This window comes from Protomyctophum parallelum, assembly GCF_964188405.1.
Source record: "Protomyctophum parallelum genome assembly, chromosome: 6".
NCBI lineage: Eukaryota > Metazoa > Chordata > Actinopteri > Myctophiformes > Myctophidae > Protomyctophum > Protomyctophum parallelum.
Window position 1 is genome coordinate 36,693,928 of NC_139701.1, and position 24,831 is coordinate 36,718,758.

The 24,831-nt window shown below is 45.2% G+C and overlaps 1 protein-coding gene across 1 annotated transcript in view; it reads right to left on the reverse strand.

The window, feature by feature from the left end:
* Positions 1-24,831, reverse strand: part of ncanb (neurocan b) — a 140,084-nt gene that overhangs the window by 63,547 nt on the left and 51,706 nt on the right. Inside the window, exon 9 of the mRNA XM_083766712.1 lies at positions 4,404-4,520. Within this exon, the coding sequence (XP_083622838.1) occupies positions 4,404-4,520 (117 nt within the window). The remainder of the gene's footprint in view (positions 1-4,403; positions 4,521-24,831) is intronic.

Consider the following 24,831-nt stretch of genomic DNA (forward strand, 5'->3'; position numbering starts at 1 on the left):
AGTATGTCAGGTCGTGTTCTCACATTATTGTTGACTGACACGGATCACTCAAATTAATTGAATGAATGACAACAGGAAGTGATGCTCATAATCGTTTCCCCAGCAAGCTCGTTAAGGAAACGCGTGGGTGTGAGAAGACAATCACAGACACTCTACTGGAGCAGTGGTTGCCAGACCTTTTAGCCCGTGACCCAAAGGAGAAATGAGACATCTCTCCAGGAGCCAATTTCTTTTTTTAAATAGCAGATCTACAAGCTCACAACGCGTCGCTTCGCACCACGTTGTGAACTTGTAGATCGGCTGTTTTCACTACTTCTTAAAGATTTGTTTTCTAATTTATGGAATTTCTTGTCTTTTATTTATTCAAGAAATTTAAGAAAAACTTTTTAAGTAAGATGCCTGAGGGCGAGAAGCGAACGAGATCATGCTGAAACAACAGAGCTTCTTAATACGGCACAGTTGAGAAGCAGGAGTCAAACTATTAATCTGGTGTCAGTGAAGTCAGATGTAGAGTTTCTGGCTGGCTCTATATATGCAGATCTAGTATGTCAAACCATGTATGGCTATCCAGGGTTTGATGAGGTCAGTGTTGTTGATCTTCATATATGGAGATCCAGGTGATGATAGTCAGCTCCACATATGGAGATATGTGTTGTACCAACTTGGTTCATTTGCAACCACACTGGTTATCATGAGACTGGCACAATATGGCATATACTGACATGGGCTTAATGGCCATATTGGCCTGGGTCCGTGGCCGTATATAGCGTGTCTTGAGTGTAGACTGTTTGATGATGTCAATCTGACATATGTGTGATCATATATGGAGATGTGATGTCACGATGCCTGACCATATATGGAGGCGTGACTGACTGACGGGAAATGCACGGTTTCATAGTAAACTGAGACCTGAGGTCGCAATTAAAAACAAAATGTAGGAAACAATACAAATGGGACCCATATAAATGTGTAAATAAATAATATAATAATATAAATTTGCGACCTGCAAATGGGTCCCGACCCGCTGTTTGGGAAACAGTGCTCTATATATACAGATGGGGATCAAGAGCAGCTTTGTGTCTTCATCGAGATGTCCCTACAAATGCATAAGTCTCTCTCTCTCTCGCTGTCTCTGTCTCTCTCTCTCTCTCTCTCTCTCTCTCTCTCTCTCTCTCTCTCTCTCTCTCTCTCTCTCTCTCTCTCGCTGTCTCTGTCTCTAGATGTCACTACACATGCATAATTAAGTCTCTCTTTCTCTCTCTCTCTCTCTCTCTTGCTGTCTCTGTCTCTCTCTCACGTGAGAGTCTCCACCCCTGTCTCTGTCTCTCTCCGCCACCCTCATAAATGTTTGAGCTAGACCGAGGAGACACTCTGCCCATCTATAATGCAGATCTCCTAAACGCTCCTTCTCAAATAATTGCAGACACGAGCCCAGTCCTGGAGTCTGCCTCCGAGCCACGTTGCAGCTGCTGCCCTATTTAGCCTAAATCATCATATCACAATGAGAGCAGGAGGCAGTGCAGGGCATATAGGGCGTACGTGCCTCTGTGGCAATAATGGGGCTACGATGTCGGTGACCATACACTGTGTGCTAATGAATCATTTATTTAACGAAAGTCATTCAGCGTAGGTGGAGAGGCGGAGAGGTCTCGGGTAAACCAGGCCAAGTGTTGGGGACCGTCTGCACATAAATGACAGCCTGATGATCATGAGAGCCGCAGGTGTGAAACGAGAGGCGATGATGAGGAAGGTGAGGAAGGCGCCATGCAGAACATGACGCACATTTGTCATACTGTTCCTCCCTTGCTTATACCCTCTCTTATGTTCTCAGACATAAAACTGTCACTATCACCATCAGTGCGGATGTGACTTCAAGGATGTGCAGTTAACCTCCTTGCCTGTGGCTGTTCAGTAATATTACAAAACAACAACATGCACGTGTTCGGAGGCTTTATCTAAATTACAACATAGGGAAAAAAGGCAAATGAACACTGGCCGGAGGGGGAGAGTGCACAAAAATAAAAAGTAGTAAGCAAGTACTATTCTGCCATTATGAAGAAAGGTTATAATATTTGCCTCTAAGTATCATTGAGTTTTATGTGACTGTCACACACATATGCATGGTGCTCAAAGCAAATATATTGTCATATGGATCGTTAGAAGCCAGGTCTAATTTATGTAGTTAACATGCCAACATGCCAAACGTTTGTCACAATTTATTGATGCAACTGTAAAAGGTTGATTGATTTCCACCGACCAGCCCCGTTGAAAGATGGACACACATGCACATACATATGCATGCACACACTCACATTAATGCACACGCACGCACGCACACATGCACGCATGCACACACGCGCACGCACACCATGAAATATTATGAGCATTCGCACGGAAGCACTAAAGATTATTGCAATCAGATCCAGGACAAATCTCCTGGCTTGACCCTTGCCCTCTGCTCCGACTCCTTTCCATTAGCTGTGACCCATATGAGAAGCCCAGGTTGATTCAGTGGTTTGCATGGATGAGTATTGTTGCTGTCGGGCAGAAACCTTGTATCCCCAATCCATATTTCAGCTTTTTATAAGTAAGTGAATGCCCTACTTACTTCATCATACAAGACAGAAGTGCGGTGAAAAGAGCTCATCTACAAGCTCACAACGCATTGCGATGTAGATCAGCTCGTGGATCAGCTGTTATACACACTACTATCATGGAAAGGAATGTGTTTTGAACATGCGAGGTTTCCAGACGAAACCAACGATATGCAACATTAATGCATTCACACTGAGGCAAAGCACAGAGACAGGACGCCTCACTCAATGAGTTGACAGGAACATCGACTGTCTATCTTTGAAAGGAGCTGTTTATCATCATTCATCACAACAGTGCATGCAAGAGATTAAATATGCAGTATAATACGAAAAAGACTGCATATGACATCATCTTTGGGTTGTAGTCGCTATATAGGCTTTTAAATTTGCCAGGAGAGGAGATTAGTCAAATATTGCCAAGACGTGTGGCAAAAAAAGGCACACCAGGGTTTGAAGGCTAAATAACATTTCTCCTTCTCCAACAGTGCAACTCCACATCGTCCGCAATGTAATATTTACTATGGTTAAATTAGGTCATTTGAAGAAGAAAGGGTGGAAACCGCATTTGTTCCAAATCTGTTACTTTTCAGGATTCAAAAATAGCAAAAGTAGCAGCTCTACAAGCTGTGGAGCTGCTACTTTTGATGCTTTTCTGTGACGCTGTACTGTGTGTGATCAAGTGGGCCGTTAATTTGCGATTAAAAACAACAACTACGTATGGTCCTTTCCTGTGCTGCTGATCCTGTTGTGTCTCTGTCACGCAGGGATGTCGTTTGAAGTGTCAACATGAGTGTCTACTCTGAGTCCTCTGCACCTCCTCATCCATGGCAACATGTGCCACTGCCCTAACACTTTAATCAGCCGCTCCACCCCTCACTGAGCTCACAGCTCTTCTGTGGCCACTGTGTCCACACGCACACACACACACACACACACACACACACACACACACACACACACACACACACACACACACACACACACACACACACACACACACACACACACACACACACACACACACACACACACACACACACACACACACACACACACACACACACACACACACACACACCTTGTCTGAGTCACTCATTCTCATCATATCACACAGCGGAACTGAGTGGAACGATGAGCTGCCTGCCACACACATGGGACACGCTCGCACGCGCACACACCTCAGACCTCGGCGCTCTCTGTCAAAAGTGGCCGCGTTACACCACGGCAATATGACGACATTATGTATTCACACGTTCCATAACAATTCTCCCTTTTCACTTTCACAGCTGTTGAGTTTGATCCCAGCTCAAAGTAGTGTCACTGGACCTGACAGTTAAGGTCTTTGTGACTATTTGACACAAAGATACATTCATCTTTCTCCCCAGTTTAGCTGTTATGCCAATATTCCTCCCATGTGTGTATATATAGTCCTCGTCACTGCTGAGATGCAGATACACACTACAGATGATGCTTTACAGCTGTCGGGTGGAAACCTTGTACGTCCCAAACCATTCCATTTTCTTGATTATTTTAAATACATTTAAAAATAGTGAAAATAATAGACAATTTACAAGTTCATAACTTATATGACGTAGATTTTCACTACTCTTGCGCGAAACTAACAATTTACGGGGGGAAAAAACCCCCCATAAAAAGCCGAAAAGAGGTTTCGGCCCGACAGCGACAATCTGGCCAATGCTACAGTCTGTGAGCATATGTTTTCTTCTCTTCCCCTTATGCCACACTAACGTGCGTGTCTGTGGCTGGCTGTTGACCTCAGAGGTCCCCCTGTTTGACTGTTTGACTCACCGATCTCGCAGCTCTCTCCCGAGAACCCCGGTGGGCAGTAGCAGCTGAAACCGTCCCCCTCCTGCAGGCAGCTGCCTCCATGGAGGCACGGGTTGGTCTGGCAGGGGTTGTCCTCTGCTGAAACGACAACAAAGAGTATGGTTATGAAGCCTAATTTACATGCTTTGTTGTTGATTTTCAAGCGAAAAACATGATGGTGGTGAGTCACGCTTAGCGCTTGAAACTCTGATTGATGGCAAGCGGTGTGTGGTTAGAAGTGTAAGTTACACATCATTTAGAGGGCATGGCGAGTGTGCTTACATTACATGCATATTCATTATTTATTGCACACAAGAGCTGGCCATTAAATATAAAGTGAGAGAGAGGGAGAGAGAGCCTCAAGACATTGACACGCAACTCTTTCTTTTTCTATTTACAACTGAGAATTGCCATGAGGACTTATGGAGTTCCATGGCAGACCCCCCTTGCAATGCACCCTTTGCATAGACTTATCTGTGATGTTAGATCAAGAGGTTTTGTTTCCATATTGTATGATTATTTATTAGAATCTAGTTATGGGACCTTGCTTGTCGATACTGTATGGAGGAATGACATACCAAATCTAGATCCAGATTGGAGTTGGGATACAGTGTGGTCTAATGTTGTGCTGTCTTCTAGGAATCCTGATCATCAACAAATTCATCTAAATTTTGTTCATCGGACGTACTTGACCCCCCGTAGATTGTGTGTTATGCGGATTTTATTTGGTTGCTGCTAATCTTTCAATTATTCTACAAATTAACATTACACCCTCCCCATCTCTATTCTTATTAAACGATGTATCCCAATTGCCATTAAATAATACCCGTATTCGTGTCTTCTTTGCTGGCGTAACGGCCGCAAAGAAGATGGTTGCTTCGCACTGGAAACCACCTCATACATTGACGTTTCGCCAATGGGCTTTGACCATTCTAGATATCATCTATATGGAATTGTCTACAGCAAGATTGCACGGAGCGAAAGAAGAAAACATTGATATTTGGTCTGATATTGCAGATATGGTTAAGAACATGATTGAGTCATTATTTATTTATTTTTCCCTATTGCACAGTGGTAGGAGTCCTGACAATTTGTGACATCTTTGGTCCCGGGGGGAGGGGTGGGTGGGATTGTTTGTTTGTTGTTTGTTTCTGTGTTCCTTTCTTTTGCTGTTATGTGTTATTTTTATGTGTTTTGTTTTCTTTATTTCATTCATGATGTTAGCATGTTCTATTGTGATTTTTTGTCTAAAATAAAAAACATTTGATAAAAAAAAAAAGACATTGACACGCTCTGACAGACGGTGTGGTAATATGTCAAGTGGCGGCACGAGCCGCTTGCACCTGCTCCCAGTCCTAGTCCGTACAATTGAGACCGGCGAAGAGAGGAAAGAGAGAGAGTGCGCAGAGGGAGGACGGCGGCCCACCTGCCCCCCTGTCTGAAGAGAGGAAAGAGAGAGAGTGCGCAGAGGGAGGACGGCGGCCCACCTGCCCCCCTGTCTGCAAGTGACTTTCCACAAAGTGACGGATTGGCTGCCGTCGGTGTCTGGCGGACCTCCGTTTATCATGAGTGATGTTTGGGCAGCCGAAGGACAGTGCGCCACCTCACCTCCCTTCCGCCCGCCGCCCCCCTGCCTCTCGCGGGCCCACCGACCCACTGATGAGAGCCTCGGGGGTCATAAATTAGCTGATCATTGCCCAGTCAGACACGCTGGCAGGCACCTATTTCTTATGGCACATTACTGTATAGCGGAGAAGGTAATAAACACATTTCACTTCAGTGTGGCATGATGCAGTTCAGGAACAATGTTTTTTGGTGGGGACTAGAGGGTGAAGATGGTGGAGATTAAGTCATAATTGTTCCTATTACATTTTTACTATGCAGGATGGCAGGAGGAGGAGTATTTGACAAGGACAGTTGGAGCGGGTACATGGGTGTCGTTCTCTTTTACGCTTATCGTCGGTACAGAGACGTACTGGAGGGAGCTGTCTGGATTAAGTGTGTTTTTTATTATCCAATTCTGATAGGACTCCAGCCTCCGACAAAATCTGACAGGGCGTCTCATGCAGTGCATCTTATCCATACCAACACTCAGCCTCTTCTAATGATCTATGAGCAGAAAGATAAAGGCGCTCCGTTCCTCTTGAAGCCTAGATACAAGTTATCGGGTATCTGTGTGTGGGATGATATGTGCATGACTGTGTGTCGTCATAGGCTGTTAAAAATGTAGCAAAATCCACAATTGGAATTTCTATGAATGCTATCGGCTATAAGGGTCTTCACTGAGTAGTCCTAGAAGCATACCGTACTTTATCATCAAATTTAAAATTAATGGGACCATAATTCACCCAAACGCATATCATGGTAATTGAAAGACAACTTTAAACTAGCGACTGAAAGCATAAAGAATTTATGGCGATGATTACTAAGGTAATAAAATTAAGTGAAAAGTGAGGTTGAATACCCATTGTAATCAATGGAGTGGTAATTCTTCCAAACCTTCTAGGCCATTAATGAGAACCGCAATTCCTTATTGAGTTCGTATCCAGCAAAGTTTCCTTGCCGCCTGGCGTGTGCATGGGTTCGCTGCACTTTCCTCTGCTTCCATACAGTATGTAAACCTGGACATGTCTTGGACCCATGAGATATCATGTCTGATTGATGCTTAGTTTCACGCCAGTGCTGTGTAACAAAAATAGGCGATCAACAAGTTCGCAATGCGGTAAGAGCAGTGCTGTGCTATTGATTCACTGGACAGGGAGAAGACGGAACCCAGGCCGGGCTGCCTTTGAAGACACATCAAAGCACCAGAGATGCTATCGCAAAAGAAACAACAACAACAAAGCGAACCCGTTATTAATGGGAGTTACAAATTGGTAAATGAACACTGAGGGTTTCGTTGTGTAGCCTACAAATACGCAAAGATGTGAGCTGCTTTCGAGGTTAATGAATATCATCACAAAGGTGGGAAATGCGGAAATGCTGAGTGTCACGGAGCATATCAGGTCAGGGAATGGAGTGGAGAAAAATAGGTTTCTCTCTCACTGTAGCTTTCATCCATCCATCCATCGAAAACAAACAGTCTCCATCCAGAGCATATTGTCGGACAGAAACCTCTTATGTCCATATTTTGTGTTTTTTCGTAAATTAACGCCCTACCTGATGATCATACTACAGCGTCACATAAAATCATCAATAGTAGCATATCTACACACGCATTTTGAGCCGGACGATCTGCTACTTTTGGCCTTTTTTAATTTGAATCCTGAAACAGTTTTGGACATATGAGGTTTCCACCCGACATAGACGATACAGTATGTGTATGTCTGTATGCATGTTCATGCATGCTTGTATTTGTCTCAACAGCTGCAGTTTGTCATGGTTTAGGTGAGCTGTAGAGCGACTTTATATAATAATGTGTGTTCATGGGAGTCAAGCTAACGCAGCAAAACAATAATCATGCAGCATATACCCACTAAAGTGGAAAAACACTTACTGTAACACCTAATAAACTAAACACCTAATAAACTAAACACGCAACACTGTCACATGGCTAAGTATAAATCTCACGTAAGACTAACAGCAGTGAATCGTTCGTGCGTGTGTTTGTGTGTGTGCACGCGTGCATGTGTTTGTCTGCGTGATGCCCTGGATGCTTGCATGCGTGTGTCTACGCTCGGTTTTCAGCAAATGTATAGCTGGGGCCACATGCTCCCTTTCCCCACGTGTGAAACAAAAAAAGGGGACATTTTATTGACATGATTCAAGCAGACCCAGAAGAAAAGTGAGTAAAAAATGAGCTGAGATGAACGTTTTCCTCGTCTACTTTCCACAAGCGTTGATGAATGGTGTTAATGCTGTCCATGTTAATACAGACTGAGGGGTCATAGATAGCCTACTGTAGAAGAATGGGACATTGATCCAACCGACAGACAATTAGTAACGACTTATTACACACAAATGAGGCTGTGTTCTTCACCATCTGTCTGCAGGGAACAGATCGCTGACTTAGCGCTTTGACAATACGTAGAGGATGCAGAACGGGGACAACCATTATGGATATTGTAGACAAGTGCAATTCTGTGCAAGCACATGCATGCAAACACACTTGAGTCAAGTACTGTATTCACATTTCACACACGCATGCACCCTCATTGTCTCTGCATGGTGCACTGGTTAACAGGTGACATTCAGAAATAAATAGTACAATGGCTGGTTAGGTTGCATTTTAAATTAAGCTTAGTGTTACTCCTTGGGGTAACAAATTGGTTGTTCCTGTGGTAGGCGGAGTATTTGTGTGTATGTGTGTGTGCGTGCATGCAGTGGGGGCATGAGGGAGTGCGTCAGCGAGGGACTCAGGCAGTGAGGGAGACATCATACCTCCCCCTCTCTTAAAGCTAGCTGCCGGGTTATGATTAATTACACACTGCCCTTAAAATAGGTCTCCTCCTCCATGACTGTGTGTGTGTGTGTGTCTGTGTGTGTGTGTGCTGACAAGAACTGGGGACAGAGGAGAGGGAGTATAGGAGGAAGAGAGTGTAACAGTGAGGGAAAGGGGATTAAAAGTTTGACGCACGCACGCACTCACGCACGCACGCACGCACGCACACGCGCACACACACACACACACACACACACACACACACACACACACACACACACACACACACACACACACAGTATGTGACAAGAAACAGACAGAAAGACTGGGACAAATTAAATGGCACATTAAACCTCAGAGGAGATCAGGACAGCATGATCCAGTGAAGGTTTTATTTGAAGTTTTTCAAGCCTGTATTGGATGGAGGAAAGCTGTCTCATACCTGTGAGGTCAAATGGGTTGACGGCTGTCTGGGGACGTTGTTTGACCAGACAGCAACATGTGTCGTGACGGGACATTGCATTGCTGAGCCTATTCTGTCCCTCGTGTTTTGTTATTTTTTCCGCGAATTAACGCCCTATACTTGATCACACTACAGTGTCACAAAATCATCAAAAGTAGCAGATTCGCAAGATTCAAAACGTCGTGCTACATTTGCCACTTTGGAAATTCAACCTGAAAAGTAACAGTTTCCTACTGCACTTGAGGGTCATCTTAAGTCTGATGAAGAGCAGAGAGCCTGGACATGTCACGTCCATGGTGTAAAAGGAACCATTAATAAAACATACAACAACAACTCGCGTGGCAGACTATAAATCCGCTGAGGGCATTTCTTTTTGCACCGGCAGATTCGTGTCTGGTCCCCAGGGTAAGATGCTCTTACTGTTACAACATGTTGACTGTTGTACTTGAAACAAGAATGGGATTTATGATAGACCATAAGAGGATTTCAGAGTGGAGTGAAAGTGTCCGAGTATGAAAGCATAAAGCTGAAGGGTCAGCTTACCAGTCAGGCAGACAACTCCCCAAACATGAAACTTGTTGAAAGTGTACTCGCACACACACACACACACACACACACACACACACACACACACACACACACACACACACACACACACACACACACACACACACACACACACACACACACACACACACACACACACACACACACACACACGCCAGGCTGCTACCCTCAGTTACTGAACCCTGTAATAGTTTCACTGAGACAGAGATCACGCCTCTGTCTCTCCACTGTTCCCCGCCAACAGTGTGATAAGCCATCACCTGGCTTCTTAAACTTTAATGTAACATCCTTAAAATGCCCAACGAAGCACACACTGCTATTACAGCTCCGCGGATGACTGCATAAAACCCATAATGACAGGCACGATACAACAGTCGCTGTCATAAGTGAAATATTCACATTGTGCCTCGCAGTGCTTGCACAATAACTATGCTGAAAAATAGTTATTTTTCAGCATAGAGCCTCGGTTAGCCTCAGTACCATACTATTGCAACGCCCTCCTTGCTGGTCTGACTCTGAATGCATCCTACTCAAACCCCTTCAAGCTATTAGCAATATAGGCAACAATGTGTTCAACCGGCTGAGCCGGGTGCACTCTATTACATTAGAAAACTGTTTATTTTGTATGTAAATTCAAGGTTATGTTCAAAACTGTTACCTTTCTGGATTCAAATAAAAAATAGCTAAACTAGCAGATCTACAAGCTCTAAGAGGTTTCTGCCAGACAGCAACAATATTTTGTACTTCTCACTTGTATTGTCGTATTTGACTTACTGTGCTGTGGAGGTGTGGGGGAATGCTTATAAATCAATTAAAAAAACCATTAAAAAATCACATTGGGTATAGGGAACACACAAACTATTTCTCAATTAACTGCCTTAAATTCATGGATCTGGATGTACAAATCAAAGGAAATATCTACTTCCTGGTAACAAAGGTAGTGGTGAAAATTTTACAATTGAGCTTGCTCAGGGGATAAATTGAATCTTGACCATCAGGTCACATTATTTTTGCGGATGAGCATAGTGGTCAGATCGTCAGTTTTGGACAACTGGATCTCCATATATCTATTATAACATTATGTGTTGTACCCAACACATGGCAAGAAACCCAAAGCCACAACAGCTACGTCGCTATTGCAACACCCACAACACCATCTTACACACTACACCCACACACACACTTACCTTCGCAGTGTTCGGGACCTATCTTCTCCTATCGCGCCCAACGCCAACACTCGACACCACCCGCCAAAAAATGCTCATTCCACTGCCACCAAAGATGCCTCCCGTCCACACTCACGGCGGCAATGCATTTGTTTACTACAAACATTATCGCCCCAAGCACCCACACCCCCGGAACACTGTTGCCCTTTCACAACGCTAAATTCGCCAGGTCTATGCAAGTGAGCACAAATTACATGTGAGAAAATTAATTTACAAGCCCACAAATGCCATTCAAATGCCATTCAACACACACTACGACTCGCTTAATTACAATTCGCGAACCTGGCAACTACTACTCCGTCTTTTAATTGGCTACTAGCTCTCAGCCTGTGCTGCTCTGATCTCCGAGTCTCCCTGACAGTCCTGTCCACTGTCCGGACTTTTTGCCTCACGATTTTGCTTATTCCTTCTAAATCTCTGTAAATAAAATATCGCTCACTCAACGAATCTCTTAGTTACATCAATATTGTTCTTTGACAGTAGTTGGTTTGTGCCAAACTATTACAATTACACCGTTCGAATTCGCCATTTCGCCTGCCAGCCATACTGCCGAGTAGTTTTGATTGCGCACACACAAACGCACACGCACGCCTGGAAGCCACGATCTCTCTCTCTCTCACCACGCCATGCACGCACGCACACACACACACACACACAGGAATAGCCGTGCAGCCTATACACGGCGGCAGCGAGACTGGACGTTATAATCTTGAGTTTCATTAAATAACTGTCTTTCTCCGCATGTGCACGTGCGCACACAACATTATTCAAGTGAAATGCGTAACGCCAATATTGGGCTAATATAGGCTACCAATATGTGGGTAGCCTACAGGGATTTACCCACGGAATGAATATATATATATATAATCATCTATACCAGGGCTGCCCACACTTTTTTTTACTTCAGAGCTACTTTCAAAACGACCAGCTCATATACCCACCAAATAAAACTATCATCCCATTGCTGAAAATAGTTACAAAATGTAATTGAGGAGCCTTTCATAGGCTACATACAGTGGTGTCCCGTTCGTCTGTACCAGGCTGACTTCTATAGGTTTTGAAAGGTACCTTTCATTGTTTTATTCTTTATTTACACAGGGAAGTAGCTGAGCACAGGTGCTCATTTTCAGCAACGCCCTGCACATCGAAACACACACACACACACACACACACACACACACAAAAAATGTCATGTCAAAGGTACCTCTGGACGCCACACCTCTGATGGGTGGGGTTTAGTCTTAAGGGGTGTGTTTCTTTCACCCACTGTGTAATACAATAAATGGACGGTAGGTGGCAGTAGTACAGAGGCCAGAGCAACTATAAGACAAACGCACATGGAATGGGAAATAGAGGGGGGGAAATGGAAATGGAAATGGTAGCGATTTACATTTCACAAAAGTTTTGCTCGTGTCATATGTTCCAGTCCAAAAAGAAACCTTTGCAATTGATCCATCCAGACCTAAAGCAAAACCCCCGCTGTTAATGTTGCATCGCATTGTAAACAGCTGTGCCTCGTTATAGCCACACACGTTTCTAACTTGCGGTCACAGTCGCGATACTTTTCAGTTGTGTGGTACTTTTAAATTGATTTAACTTTAACAGAAAGTTATAATCCAGACAACTTAAGTATCCACAGTCCCATGATCCCATCTCCCAGTCACGGAGCTGGGACTGACACACAGAGAGACTGCAGCACAGACCGGCAGCTAGCTGCTAGAAGCTAGAGGTGTTGCCAGTATAACTCTATGGCAGAAACAAGCAACCTAGGTCTATACAAAATAAGCCAAAAAGAAGCAACACTGGTCGTTTCTGGCCAGTGTTGCCACATCTGCGGTTTATAAGCGATTTTGGGATTATTTTTGTAGATTGAAAAAATATTGGGGTCCTTTGCTCTTGGCACGAAAATGTTTGAGAACCACTGCTCTAAAACAATATTAGACAAAGTTTCAGCCACAAACACATTGCTCTCTCTCTTCTCCTTTTGTATAAATTTAATAGGCCTATTCATGATTCTGCTTATAGAGAAGATGCCCATGTTAGTTTGTTTTATGGAAACAGTTTGTGTTGAATGTGCCAATTGCACAGAATTATTCAAAAGAGAGAAAATGGGCAAGCCATAAAATAATGCACATTGCACTTGTCTTTTCATACGTCATTTTGCCATTTTCATAATGTGGCCCACATGTTCAGCTATTTGAGTATCCCTGGTTTACTGTGTCAGAAAAGGACACCAAACTCACAGTTTGCAAGGTGTGTGATTTCACGACGCTGTGATCGGTATCGGCAGTTACTGCTTCCAGTGATCGGTGATCGGCCCCAACCTGATCGGAGCATCTCTACAATACACCGTTTTCTTTCAGTTCATCATTGAATTTAAAGCAAAAAAGGTTTTGCGATTAATTGCGATTAATCGCGCGATTAACTACACAAATCATGCGATTAATCACGATTAAATTTTTTAATCGCCTGACAGCACTACTAATAACCCATCCGTTACTACATGTGGAGTCATCTCCCGCAATTTCGTTCTTCCCATAGTGCGCGGCAACGTAACTCTGGGATGAGTGGCCGCAAAGCGGCCGCGAAATTCTAGTGCCTATATATGGGTGTGTTAATTGGTCGGTGGTTCTGGACAACCGCCTATCCGACCAACTCCATGCTGGGCGCGGAACTCCAGTGTTGTCGGCGACGCGCATGCAGACTTTTAAGTCAGTCAGTCGGTAGGACAGTTCTCAAGATATGTGAACTACAGATGCACGTTGCACGCACACACACACTCACACACACACACACACACACACACACACACACACACACAAACAAACACACACGCACACACACACACACACACACACACGGTCGGACAGACATTTCTACACATAGTAGGATTATGTTTTTATTGTTTTTTCCCCCCAGAAATGAGCCAACCTTTGATGCCAGCTACAGGATAATCTGTGACAGGATCATCCACCATAGAATAATTGTATTGTATTGTATAATTGTAATGTAAGAACAGCTAAGGATCTTTTTATATCTTGTGAAAATGAAGATCTTGATGCTTAAACCACTACTCATTTAAATACCATGACTGATTCATTTTTTTAAACAAATCAGCTCTCATGTAATAATTGGAGATCAAAGATGGAGACTTCTTAAGGGCCTTACATACAGTCCAACACACGTCCAAACTCTTTTCGGATGGCCGATCTGAAGAAAGTTCAGAGGACAAAAGTAATACACACAACAGCCACCACATTCATACGAGTTCGGAATTCCAAGCACCGCCAACTCAGTTATCTGCTCAATGAAGCTGCTTAGCAACACCACGGCTTGCTCCAGCATTCACTCAAATTCATTGAAGCAGTGTGCACATACCTGTATACTCGCTATGGGAAATCTTTCACGAAGGTTATATACACTGGCATAACTATTCTATGTCTTCTTCTGTATCACTATGACTGTAAGTAATGGTGTTCTGACAGGAGATCATGAGGAATGTGACACCGCAGTGTGTTTTTACAAGCACACCGTAGCTGTACAGGAATATCCAAAGTACTCAAGACCCCTGATAATGATGTGGCAGGGATTGCTGTAGAAGTCTGCAGACACATTAACTGTAGGTTGTATTCTTTTCACAGGAGTTTCGGAACGAGGACCGTTGAGTTAGTTATTGTAAAGGTGTTCTCAGCTCCTGGCACCAGTGTGTGCCCGCCACACTTGGGATCCATTAGGCACCTTTCATGGCACTGTGGGAACTGTGGGAACCAACACACGGGCATCGATCGAGAGGACGTCCCACACCTACCTACGTGGACGTACTAAAGAAAGATACTGGTGCGGAAAGCACAAAGGAGCTGTCCAGATGTATGGAGAACCGAGATGACTGGAGACGCCGATGGAGGGCTCGTCTGAGGACGACATAGAGAGATGGCAAGGGCAAGAGAGAGAGAGAGAGAGAGAGAGAGAGAGAGAGAGAGAGAGAGAGAGAGAGAGAGAGAGAGAATACCTGACTGTACAGTATGTACAGGAGTCAGGTTAGCCGTTTTCACCTGGACCAGTCTACTGTATACCTTTGAATTGCTTTGATAATATGTGTGTGCCACATGCATGGTCATTAATTTGGTGGAAATGTGAACAATACAAGATACAAAGTATTATTCGGGATTTCATTGTCAACTTTGCCAGAAGTATCCATGCCCCTGATAAGTGACCCCCTGTACCAAGCAATGCTGCGTTCACGCGGTAGATACAAAGATCCATTCATTTTCAATGGAAGCCAGTGACGTGAAGATACAATGATACATCCGACGTGTGCAGCTGCTGCCAAAATTACAACAGCTACTGTACAAAGCTACAAAAAAGTTGAGTTATAGTTTCAACTTCATCTATAAAAATACAAAGCTGTGTAGCCCACTATGTAGAATTCTTTGCATCTGCCAGTGTGGACGCAGAATAACACTGCAAAATGCCCAAAGAAGCAGCAATAATATTATAGTATAAAATGTGCCCCCTTTCATCCATTGACAATGGACGATAAAGTCTGCAAAACAAGCCTACATGTGCTGATATACGTCGGTGTCACAATTGTGAACAAATGCAGTATGCAGATCTGTAATGTTCAGGGCCATTACAATATGGAACACCTTACCCACTATAATCACGGAAAAGAAAATAATGGCCGATATACTGGCCGGACCGCTATATCAGTAAGCCTCTATGATTATGTACAGTAAACGTTTTGTGATTATTGCACACCCATCCAGTTCAAATCAAACCCTGTCAGCATTTCCATGAATCAGACTGCTGAAATGCATTTGTATGCTGCCCGTGCCAAACAAATACAACAACCTGGACTTCAATCTTTTGTGCTTGATCTGAACTCATCCAGAGCCGTGCACCCAGTAAGAGTCTAATTGGCATCGTTTTGAAGTTCAAACTCTGTTTGACCCATGCGGGTGTTTTTCTTTCCAGCGCATCATTAGGTGTATATTGGTCCAAGTTTCCATCTTAACTTCATGGCAGGACGGGCTGACTGAAACAGAGGAAGACAGACAGACGCGTGGGCAGGCACACGATCCATGTATCACCGTGTCCCTTGACAGACAACTCACTCACTCATGATGAAGCTACAATTACTGCCAGGTCGAGATGAATGCACACCCAGGGAAATATGAAACCTATTTCTGATGAAATATAGATAGCGCTTCTCTTCTGTCACAATGTGGAGTTGCATGGTTGCCGATGCAATCTCAGTTCAGTGCAATACAATTGATTTACTGAGGTGTACAGTTCTCTTTGAAATAGAGGCGAAAAGGGAGAGTTGGGCGAGTATAGGGAGAAAGGGACAGTGAGGTAAAGAAAGTCCAAGAAAAAGGTCAGACATGCTTGTTGGTAGAGACAACTCTTTATAATTTATTTCTCTCCACTCTCCGGCTGATGTAAGACCCCCAATATACTGTACAACAAAGGGTCATCAGCCAAGAGCCGTTTACTTGTAGTGCAATGCTCTAATTACCAGCTCAGTGGCCTTGACATTGTGATTAGAGTGTCCACACTGAGACTGGGAGGTCGGGGTTCAATCCCCAGCTGAGCCATACCAAAGACTATAAAAAACGTACCAAACATACCAAAGCCTCCTTGCTTGGCACTCAGCATCAGGGGTTGGACTGGGGGGTAATTAAGTCTCTGCTACATACTGTGTCAAGTCCAGGGGGTGTACTTGTATATCAAGCTGCCTCACGCTCATGGAAACATATGAGTCAACAAATAGCTTAGGAACAGTTGGTTCCCAATGCTATAATTTCAACAGATTTGAGAATCCATTTGGACAATGTACACCAGTCCCCATGGTGCATTAGTGAAGGCTCCTCCCCATTCAATTGACAGCAGCCATCTGTAGCCAAGTAAAAAAACGAAAAGAGCTCCCCAACACCTTCATATTATGGTGCTGCGGTGGGTACATTGTAACCCTGATAGCAATTCACTCTGAATGTAACTTCTTCAGAGACCCCAATTGAATATAGAGACCGGCGTAGACCTGGGCACGCTGCAGTTGAATATAGAGATAGTGGAGAGTGGAGAGTGGATAGAGAGAGGGGCCGCCCGGGAAACAAAAGGTGTTTTGTGTCCAGGTCAATATGTCGAAGCGTCCACAAGCTAGACGCTTAACCCCTAACTGCTCCCTAATGAGTGCTGTACTAATAGTGCTCACTGCTCCTAATATAGTAATGGGATCAGAAATAAATGCATGTGTACTGTATGTTGGATTGGATATGGAGTGGGGACCAACTCTGAGAGGGTATATAAACAGACCCGTAAATAATTAACACTTTCGCAGTGTATAGCGATGACATGTCTCATCAGTACAGTCCAGTCATACTAGTAACGCCGCTACTGAAAGAACATCCGTTATGTTAGTCGTCTAGATCTACAAGCTCATCCGTGAGCTTGTACATGTGCTACTTTCCGGGTTTGTCCGGTATTTCACTTCCAGAGTGAGTTGATGAGAACGTGGGGTCAGGTGCTCCCCGGAGAGAGGCCTGTGGATGGAGCAGGTGCTGCAGCCTGATTACTGCACAGGCTCCATCAGGCTGCAGTATAGACTACGGTCTGACGTAGTAGGATGAATGGCCGCGGCAGGGGGAGGAAGCAGCTATTTCTGTCCGTCTGATCAAACACTGACCTGCATGTGCCAACGCACACGTATACAATATGAATATGTGCACACTTGTTTCGTGCAAAGCAACAAACGGGCGTTAAGTAAAAACGTACTTAATAAAAAACAAATGTGATGCCCCACACATATGAATAGAATATGCCTGCCTGCCTGCCTAACTGTCATCCTGTAGGTGAGCCTGGGTAGGGCATCATTGGCCTGATGGCTGATGGGAGAGCACCTGGGCCCGGTGTCTCCCAGAGGCTATAAATGCCACACTCACCCCAGTTGAGGGGAGAGATCCAGAGGAGGCAGACCTGCTGCCTCAACTCCCTGTGCTAGCCTCCATGTCGCTGTTCCTTTATGTTTGATTATTCTTTCCATCCACACATGCACCACACCATGTATCACCCATCCATACACCACACCTACACCACTGATTCACTGACTCCACACCTCATACCTGTTGCTTCATTATGTTATAGTTCAGTTCATTTAAGTTATTGTCTAGCCTTATATATATAATAAATACAGTTTATTATACTGTTGCGCTGTCTCCTGCCTCCCAATCTTTGTCATAGCATGAGCCAGCTATGACAAATGGGGGCTCGGTCCTGAAGTGTGAGTATTAAACTTTCAAACTTTGATTTGTAGTTTGAGTTCGGTTTTGTTATCTAGTAGCGGCTACTAGAACCTAGTGGTTGTGACGCGCACCGTTTTGACAGCCGGTCGGAAGTAAATTGGGGGTATCCCCGTGACGTACGGTAGATCGGGGCCAATCAGAGCCGGAGGTTGGGAAGCCTGGCTCGGGATTCCCTTTTTGTCTTTTGTGACACGGATTTCAAATTGTTTGGGGTGCGGTTTTTCGCTTGACTTTCCGTGGCCGTTGCTATTCTTTTGTTTTCCGTTCGTTGTTTTGCGTTGAGCATGGAGTTATTTGGATAAATCATACACGTTTGGTGACACATCACGTAAGTTATAGAGAGTACTCAAACAAATATAGGAGCTAGACTGCATTGTCCCATGTGAGGCTTAGCCACGGAGGTTTTTTAACTTTCGTGGGTTTGTTATTTTTCTTATAGTGTTGGGGGAACGCAGTAGTAGCAATTGTCTCGGGAGCACAGTACGTGGCTGACGGCGCAACTATTAAATGGTTGCGTTGTCCCCATCGTATAAATTAGTGCATAAGTACCCCTGCCGAACCCCATGAAGAGCTAGGGTGAGGTAGATAAGGGTTTGATAGGCAGATAGGGGACGCTCTTTTTGTTTGGGTCGCTCTGTATAAAGTTACGTCGCTGTGTTTAATATTTATTCTCGGTTTAGCTATATCCAAACGTTGTGATGGCGGAAATTGATAAATTTGTGGCGTCGCCGTCAGTGGAATTTTTAAATGACTGTACAAAGGAACAGTTGTTTGATATTGCTGACCACTACCACATCGATATTGGGGACAGGAGACGCAAAGTGGGTACACTAAGGTTGATCTTGATGGGAGACTTAGAAGAAGCAAAGGTTTTGCCTGAGGAAGCAGGGGGAGGTGGCGCGGCTGCCTTTGCGCCTATTAAAAGCTTAAAGGCAAATTCAAACTTTTCATTCGAACAGCAAAAAGAACTGATGCTTATCCAGTTGCAGATGGATAGGGCGGAGACTGAGAGAGAGAAAATGAGAACGGACTTGCAGAGGGAGAAGTTGGAGCTGGTAAAAGAGGGGATAATGGATCAGACGTGTTTGGAGAGTGGAGGGAGAGCCTCGACTGCAGTTAACAGGCAGTTTGATTTAGTTGGTAATTTAAGGTTGATGCCAAAATTTAATGAGAGGGAGCCTGAGACATTTTTTTCATTGTTTGAGAGGTTGGCGGACTCGAGAGGGTGGCCTGATGCGGATCGGACTGTGATGCTGCAGTGTGTTCTGACTGGGAGGGCACAAGAGGCTTATGCTGCGTTGTCGGTGACTGACTGTCTAAGTTATGCCACCGTTAAGACTGCTGTGCTGAAAGTATATGAGATGGTGCCTGAGAGCTACCGGCAGCGTTTTAGAAATGGTAGAAAAGACGAGAGGCAATCGTACTTAGAGTTTTCACGGCAGATGGTGCTCAACTTTAATCGGTGGCGTGTTGCTGCAGGTGGAACAACATGCGAGACAGTGTGCGAATTGGTGCTGTTAGAACAGTTTATTAGAGCAATCCCACAGCGGGTAGCAACCTTTGTCACTGAACAGCAGGTTAAGACGGTGGGAGAGGCGGCCGCTTTGGCGGATCAATATGTCTTGACGCATCGGGAATGGGTACCGCGAGGCGCGCAAAATACGCACCGGGAGAACACTGCACCCAGCCATAATAGCGCATCCAGCAATAATAACAATAGCGCACCTTCCACCAGTGGGTTTAAAGCGGAGGATGGGAAAAGTCGGGCTGCCCGTGACGGCGAAAGAACATGTCATTTCTGTGGGAAAAGAGGGCATATCAAAGCTGACTGTTATGCCTTTAAAGGAAGGAATAACACACATGTGAAATCGGCAGCGTTTGTAGCGCCTGCTGTGGCAGATGTTAGGTCGATAGGTCCTTTACATGAGAGCGAGAGTAGTCTCGGCGGTGTAGACGTGGCATATCGACCGTTCGTGGAGAGGGGCTTTGTGTCTCTTGTCGGGTCCAAAGAAAAGGTGCCCGTGAACATCTTGCGAGACACAGCAGCGCTGGGCACATACGTGCTTGAGTCTGTCCTGCCGTTTTCACCGAAGTCTGCGACCGGGGATGCCATGTTGAGCCGTGGTATGGGCATGTCCATAATCTCTTCTCCTACACACAAACTTGAGCTAGACTGTGGCCTTGTCCATGGTGAGGTGGAGGTGGCGTTGCGTAAAGCGTTTCCAATGGCTGGGGTCGATGTCCTCCTGGGAAATATGCACGCTGGGGGTCTAGTATGGGCTAATGTGCCGCCAACACCACTGGTGAGTCCAATTCCAGTCGTGGGCAGTGACCCAGATGAGTCTGAGCGGGATTTTCCGCAGGTTTTTGCGGCAGCGGCCGTGACGCGTGCCGGGGCTCGTGAAATTGAGCGTAACGAAGTTGTAAATTCTGATGCAAGTTTTTCTTTGTCTGATGTGCCTATTTCTGTGTCTCAGACAGAACTCGTTGCGGAGCAGCAGTCCGATCCGTCCATCAGCGCCTTGTTTGAGGGAGTTCTGACAGGTAGTGAAGTAAAGGATAGTGCTAATGGGTACTTTCTGGATAACGGGTTGCTCGTGAGGAAGTGGATGCCTTGTGGGGAGCTGGGGGCAGGGGAACCAGTGTTCCAGGTGGTAGTGCCAGCCAAGTACAGGGATTTGGTTTTGAAACTCTCACATGACCAGGCAGGGCATTTGGGGGTGAAGAAGACGTACTACCACATTTTGCAGTATTTTTTCTGGCCAAAATTAAGAAAGGATGTTGCTGCATATATTAAAACATGTCACACATGTCAGATGACTGGTAAGCCGAATCAAGTAATCAAACCTGCCCCATTGCACCCTATACCTGCTATAGGTCAACCATTTGAACATATCATAATTGATTGTGTTGGTCCTCTTCCCCCGTCAAGGTCTGGTGCCAAGTACCTGCTAACTGTGATGTGCCAGGCAACCAGGTATCCAGCTGCCTATCCGCTGCGTTCCATAACAACTAGGGCTGTGGTGAAAGCCCTGTCACAGTTTATCTCCATCTTTGGCATTCCACGGGTTCTCCAGAGTGACCAGGGTTCGAACTTCACTTCTCACATGTTTGCCCAGGTTCTGAAACAACTCCAGGTGAAACATTCTAAATCCTCAGCGTACCATGCTCAAAGCCAGGGGGCGCTAGAGAGGTTTCACCAGACTCTGAAGTCAATGTTGCGGGCATACTGTACAGAGTTGGGCAAGGATTGGGGGGAAGGCTTGCCCTGGTTAATGCTAGCTGCTCGTGAAGTAGTGCAAGAGAGTACCGGGTTTAGTCCGAATCAGTTGGTGTTTGGCCATTTGGTCCGTGGGCCGCTTGCACTACTGCATGACAATTTCAAAGCTCCTGACCCTCCCAAAAATCTGATTGACTTTGTCAATGGGTTTAGGCAGCAATTGTATGTGGCAGGTTCAATGGCTAAAGAGAACCTGGCAAAAGCTCAAGTGAGAATGAAGCGCTCCTATGATCGACGGGCTGAACGTCGGGAATTCAGTCCGGGTGATCAGGTGCTGGCTCTTTTGCCGATTGTGAATTCGCCGTTTCAAGCAAAGTTTACAGGTCCACACACTGTGCTCGAGAAAATTTCTGATGAAAATTATGTCATTTCAACTCCTAACCGTCGGAACCGTTCTCAGTTATGTCATGTGAACCTGTTAAAACCGTACTATGGCCGAGAGTCTGAGGTGATTCTACCTGTGTGTTTGGCAGCTGGTGTGGGTCCTGCCTCTCAGTCTGTGACTGTGGCTGAGAGCGAGGACACAAGCACCTTTGATGAGACATTGGTTTATGGGCGGTTGAAAAACACAGAGACTCTTGGCAAGTTGGACAATCTGTTGGGTCATCTCCCCAAGTCACAACGCTCAGAGCTGACTGGGGTAATTGGTAGTTTCCCAAACTTGTTTAGTGACACACCGTCACAAACGCATCTCATTGAGCATGATATTGAATTGACTGATTCAAAACCCATTCGACAGCGTTTTTATCGGGTCTCTGCAGACAAACATCGGGTGTTGGATACAGAGTGCCGATATATGCTGGAGAATGGTATTGCAGAGCCGGCCATATCTAGCTGGGCTTCGCCGTGCATCTTGGTTCCAAAGTCCGATGGGTCAGTTCGGTTCTGTACGGATTTCCGGAAAGTTAACAACGTGACCAAACCGGATGCGTTCCCTTTGCCTAGAATGGATGACTGTATTGATCAGGTTGGGTCGGCAAAATTTGTCAGCAAGTTTGATTTGTTAAAGGGATATTGGCAAGTCCCATTGTCAAAGAGAGCTCGTGAGATTTCATCATTTATTACTCCGTCGGGGCTTTATTCCTATAAAGTTATGCCATTTGGGTTACGAAATGCGCCGGCGACGTTTCAACGCCTCATGAATAGGGTGGTTGGGGACCTTGAGGGCTGTGCCGTGTATTTGGATGATTGTGTAATTTTCAGCGATACTTGGGAATCTCACATTGCTCGGATTCGCGCCCTCTTTCAGCGGTTGGCTGACGCGCGGTTAACGGTGAATCTGGCTAAATGTGAATTTGCTCGGGCGACAGTCACGTACCTTGGTCGGGTAGTCGGTCAGGGGGAGGTCCGTCCGGTACAGGCAAAAGTAATTTCTGTGGAGAATTACCCTCCTCCTGCCACTAAGAAGGACCTCATGCGCTTCTTGGGGTTAATTGGGTATTATAGGAGTTTTTGCAAAAACTTTTCATCTGTTGTAGCTCCTCTAACTGATCTTCTGAAGGATAAGGTGAAGTTCGTCTGGTCCACCCGGTGTCAGCAGGCGTTCCGGAATGCCAAAATCCTGTTGTGCTCTGCTCCGGTATTGGCAGCTCCTCGCATGGAGCAACAGTTCAAGTTGCAGGTCGATGCGAGCCATGTTGGAGCAGGTGCAGTATTGGCGCAAGCTGACAGTGGGGGGGTGGACAGGCCGGTCAGCTTCTTTTCCAAAAAATTTAATAAGCATCAGCTTAATTATTCTGTAATAGAGAAGGAAGCATTGGCACTGGTGTGGGCTTTGGTACATTTCAGTGTGTATGTGGGGTCTGGGGTACCTGTTAGAGTGGATACAGATCACAACCCACTTACATTCCTTAGCTCTCTTAAGTGTCCGAACCAAAGGCTCATTAGGTGGTCTTTGTTGTTGCAGTCCTTTGCTCTGGACATCAGGCACATTAAAGGGAAGGATAATGTGGTGGCGGATGCATTGTCTCGTGCGCCTGTTTAGAGATGTCTGTCTAACCCTTGGTGTCCTTGTTTTTGTAGAGACTGGCGTTGTGGCTCCTGGCCTGTTCTTCTCCTGACAGCCCTATTGCTAGCTGAAACACCAGGATCCAGCTGTTAAGGGGGGAGGAGGGTCCAGGTGTTGCAAGGCCAGGCTCTAAGGGTGTTTTTCACTTTGGAGTATTGTAGTAGTGTATCTAACATGTTTAAAATGATATAGTGCACTTGATTGTGAAATGTAAAATATTTTGGTTAGTGGGACATTAATCGTTGATTAACCTTAGGTAGGCTACATTTGATGAAGATAGTGCACTTAATTGTAAAATGTAACATGTTCGTGAATTTGATGTATAGTAGATGTATGTAGGTTAAACGGGTCATGGTTCCTATTGGGACCACGACTTTAAGGGGGGGGGTGTGATGCCCCACACATATGAATAGAATATGCCTGCCTGCCTGCCTAACTGTCATCCTGTAGGTGAGCCTGGGTAGGGCATCATTGGCCTGATGGCTGATGGGAGAGCACCTGGGCCCGGTGTCTCCCAGAGGCTATAAATGCCACACTCACCCCAGTTGAGGGGAGAGATCCAGAGGAGGCAGACCTGCTGCCTCAACTCCCTGTGCTAGCCTCCATGTCGCTGTTCCTTTATGTTTGATTATTCTTTCCATCCACACATGCACCACACCATGTATCACCCATCCATACACCACACCTACACCACTGATTCACTGACTCCACACCTCATACCTGTTGCTTCATTATGTTATAGTTCAGTTCATTTAAGTTATTGTCTAGCCTTATATATATAATAAATACAGTTTATTATACTGTTGCGCTGTCTCCTGCCTCCCAATCTTTGTCATAGCATGAGCCAGCTATGACACAAATCTGAGCACTTCTTCCACTGCTATGTGCGTGTGTGTGTGTGTGTGTGTGTGTGGGGGGGGGGGGTCCGCGTGCACATGGGGTGGCAGCTCTACTTCAGTCTGTGGGTATGGGTCTGATGTAACCGGATTAGATTACATTATGCTCTACTTAAGAAAATAATCAATAATACAGTCCTCTTGATTACACTATCGTCGTCATTTCCAACCCTTGTCAGGCATGGTGATGGTATTTGCTTTGACAAGTATACCACTATGTTTCCAGACCTACGTATCTGTAATCCAATTCCTTCACTTTAATTCAGTAACACCAGTACAGTATAATTA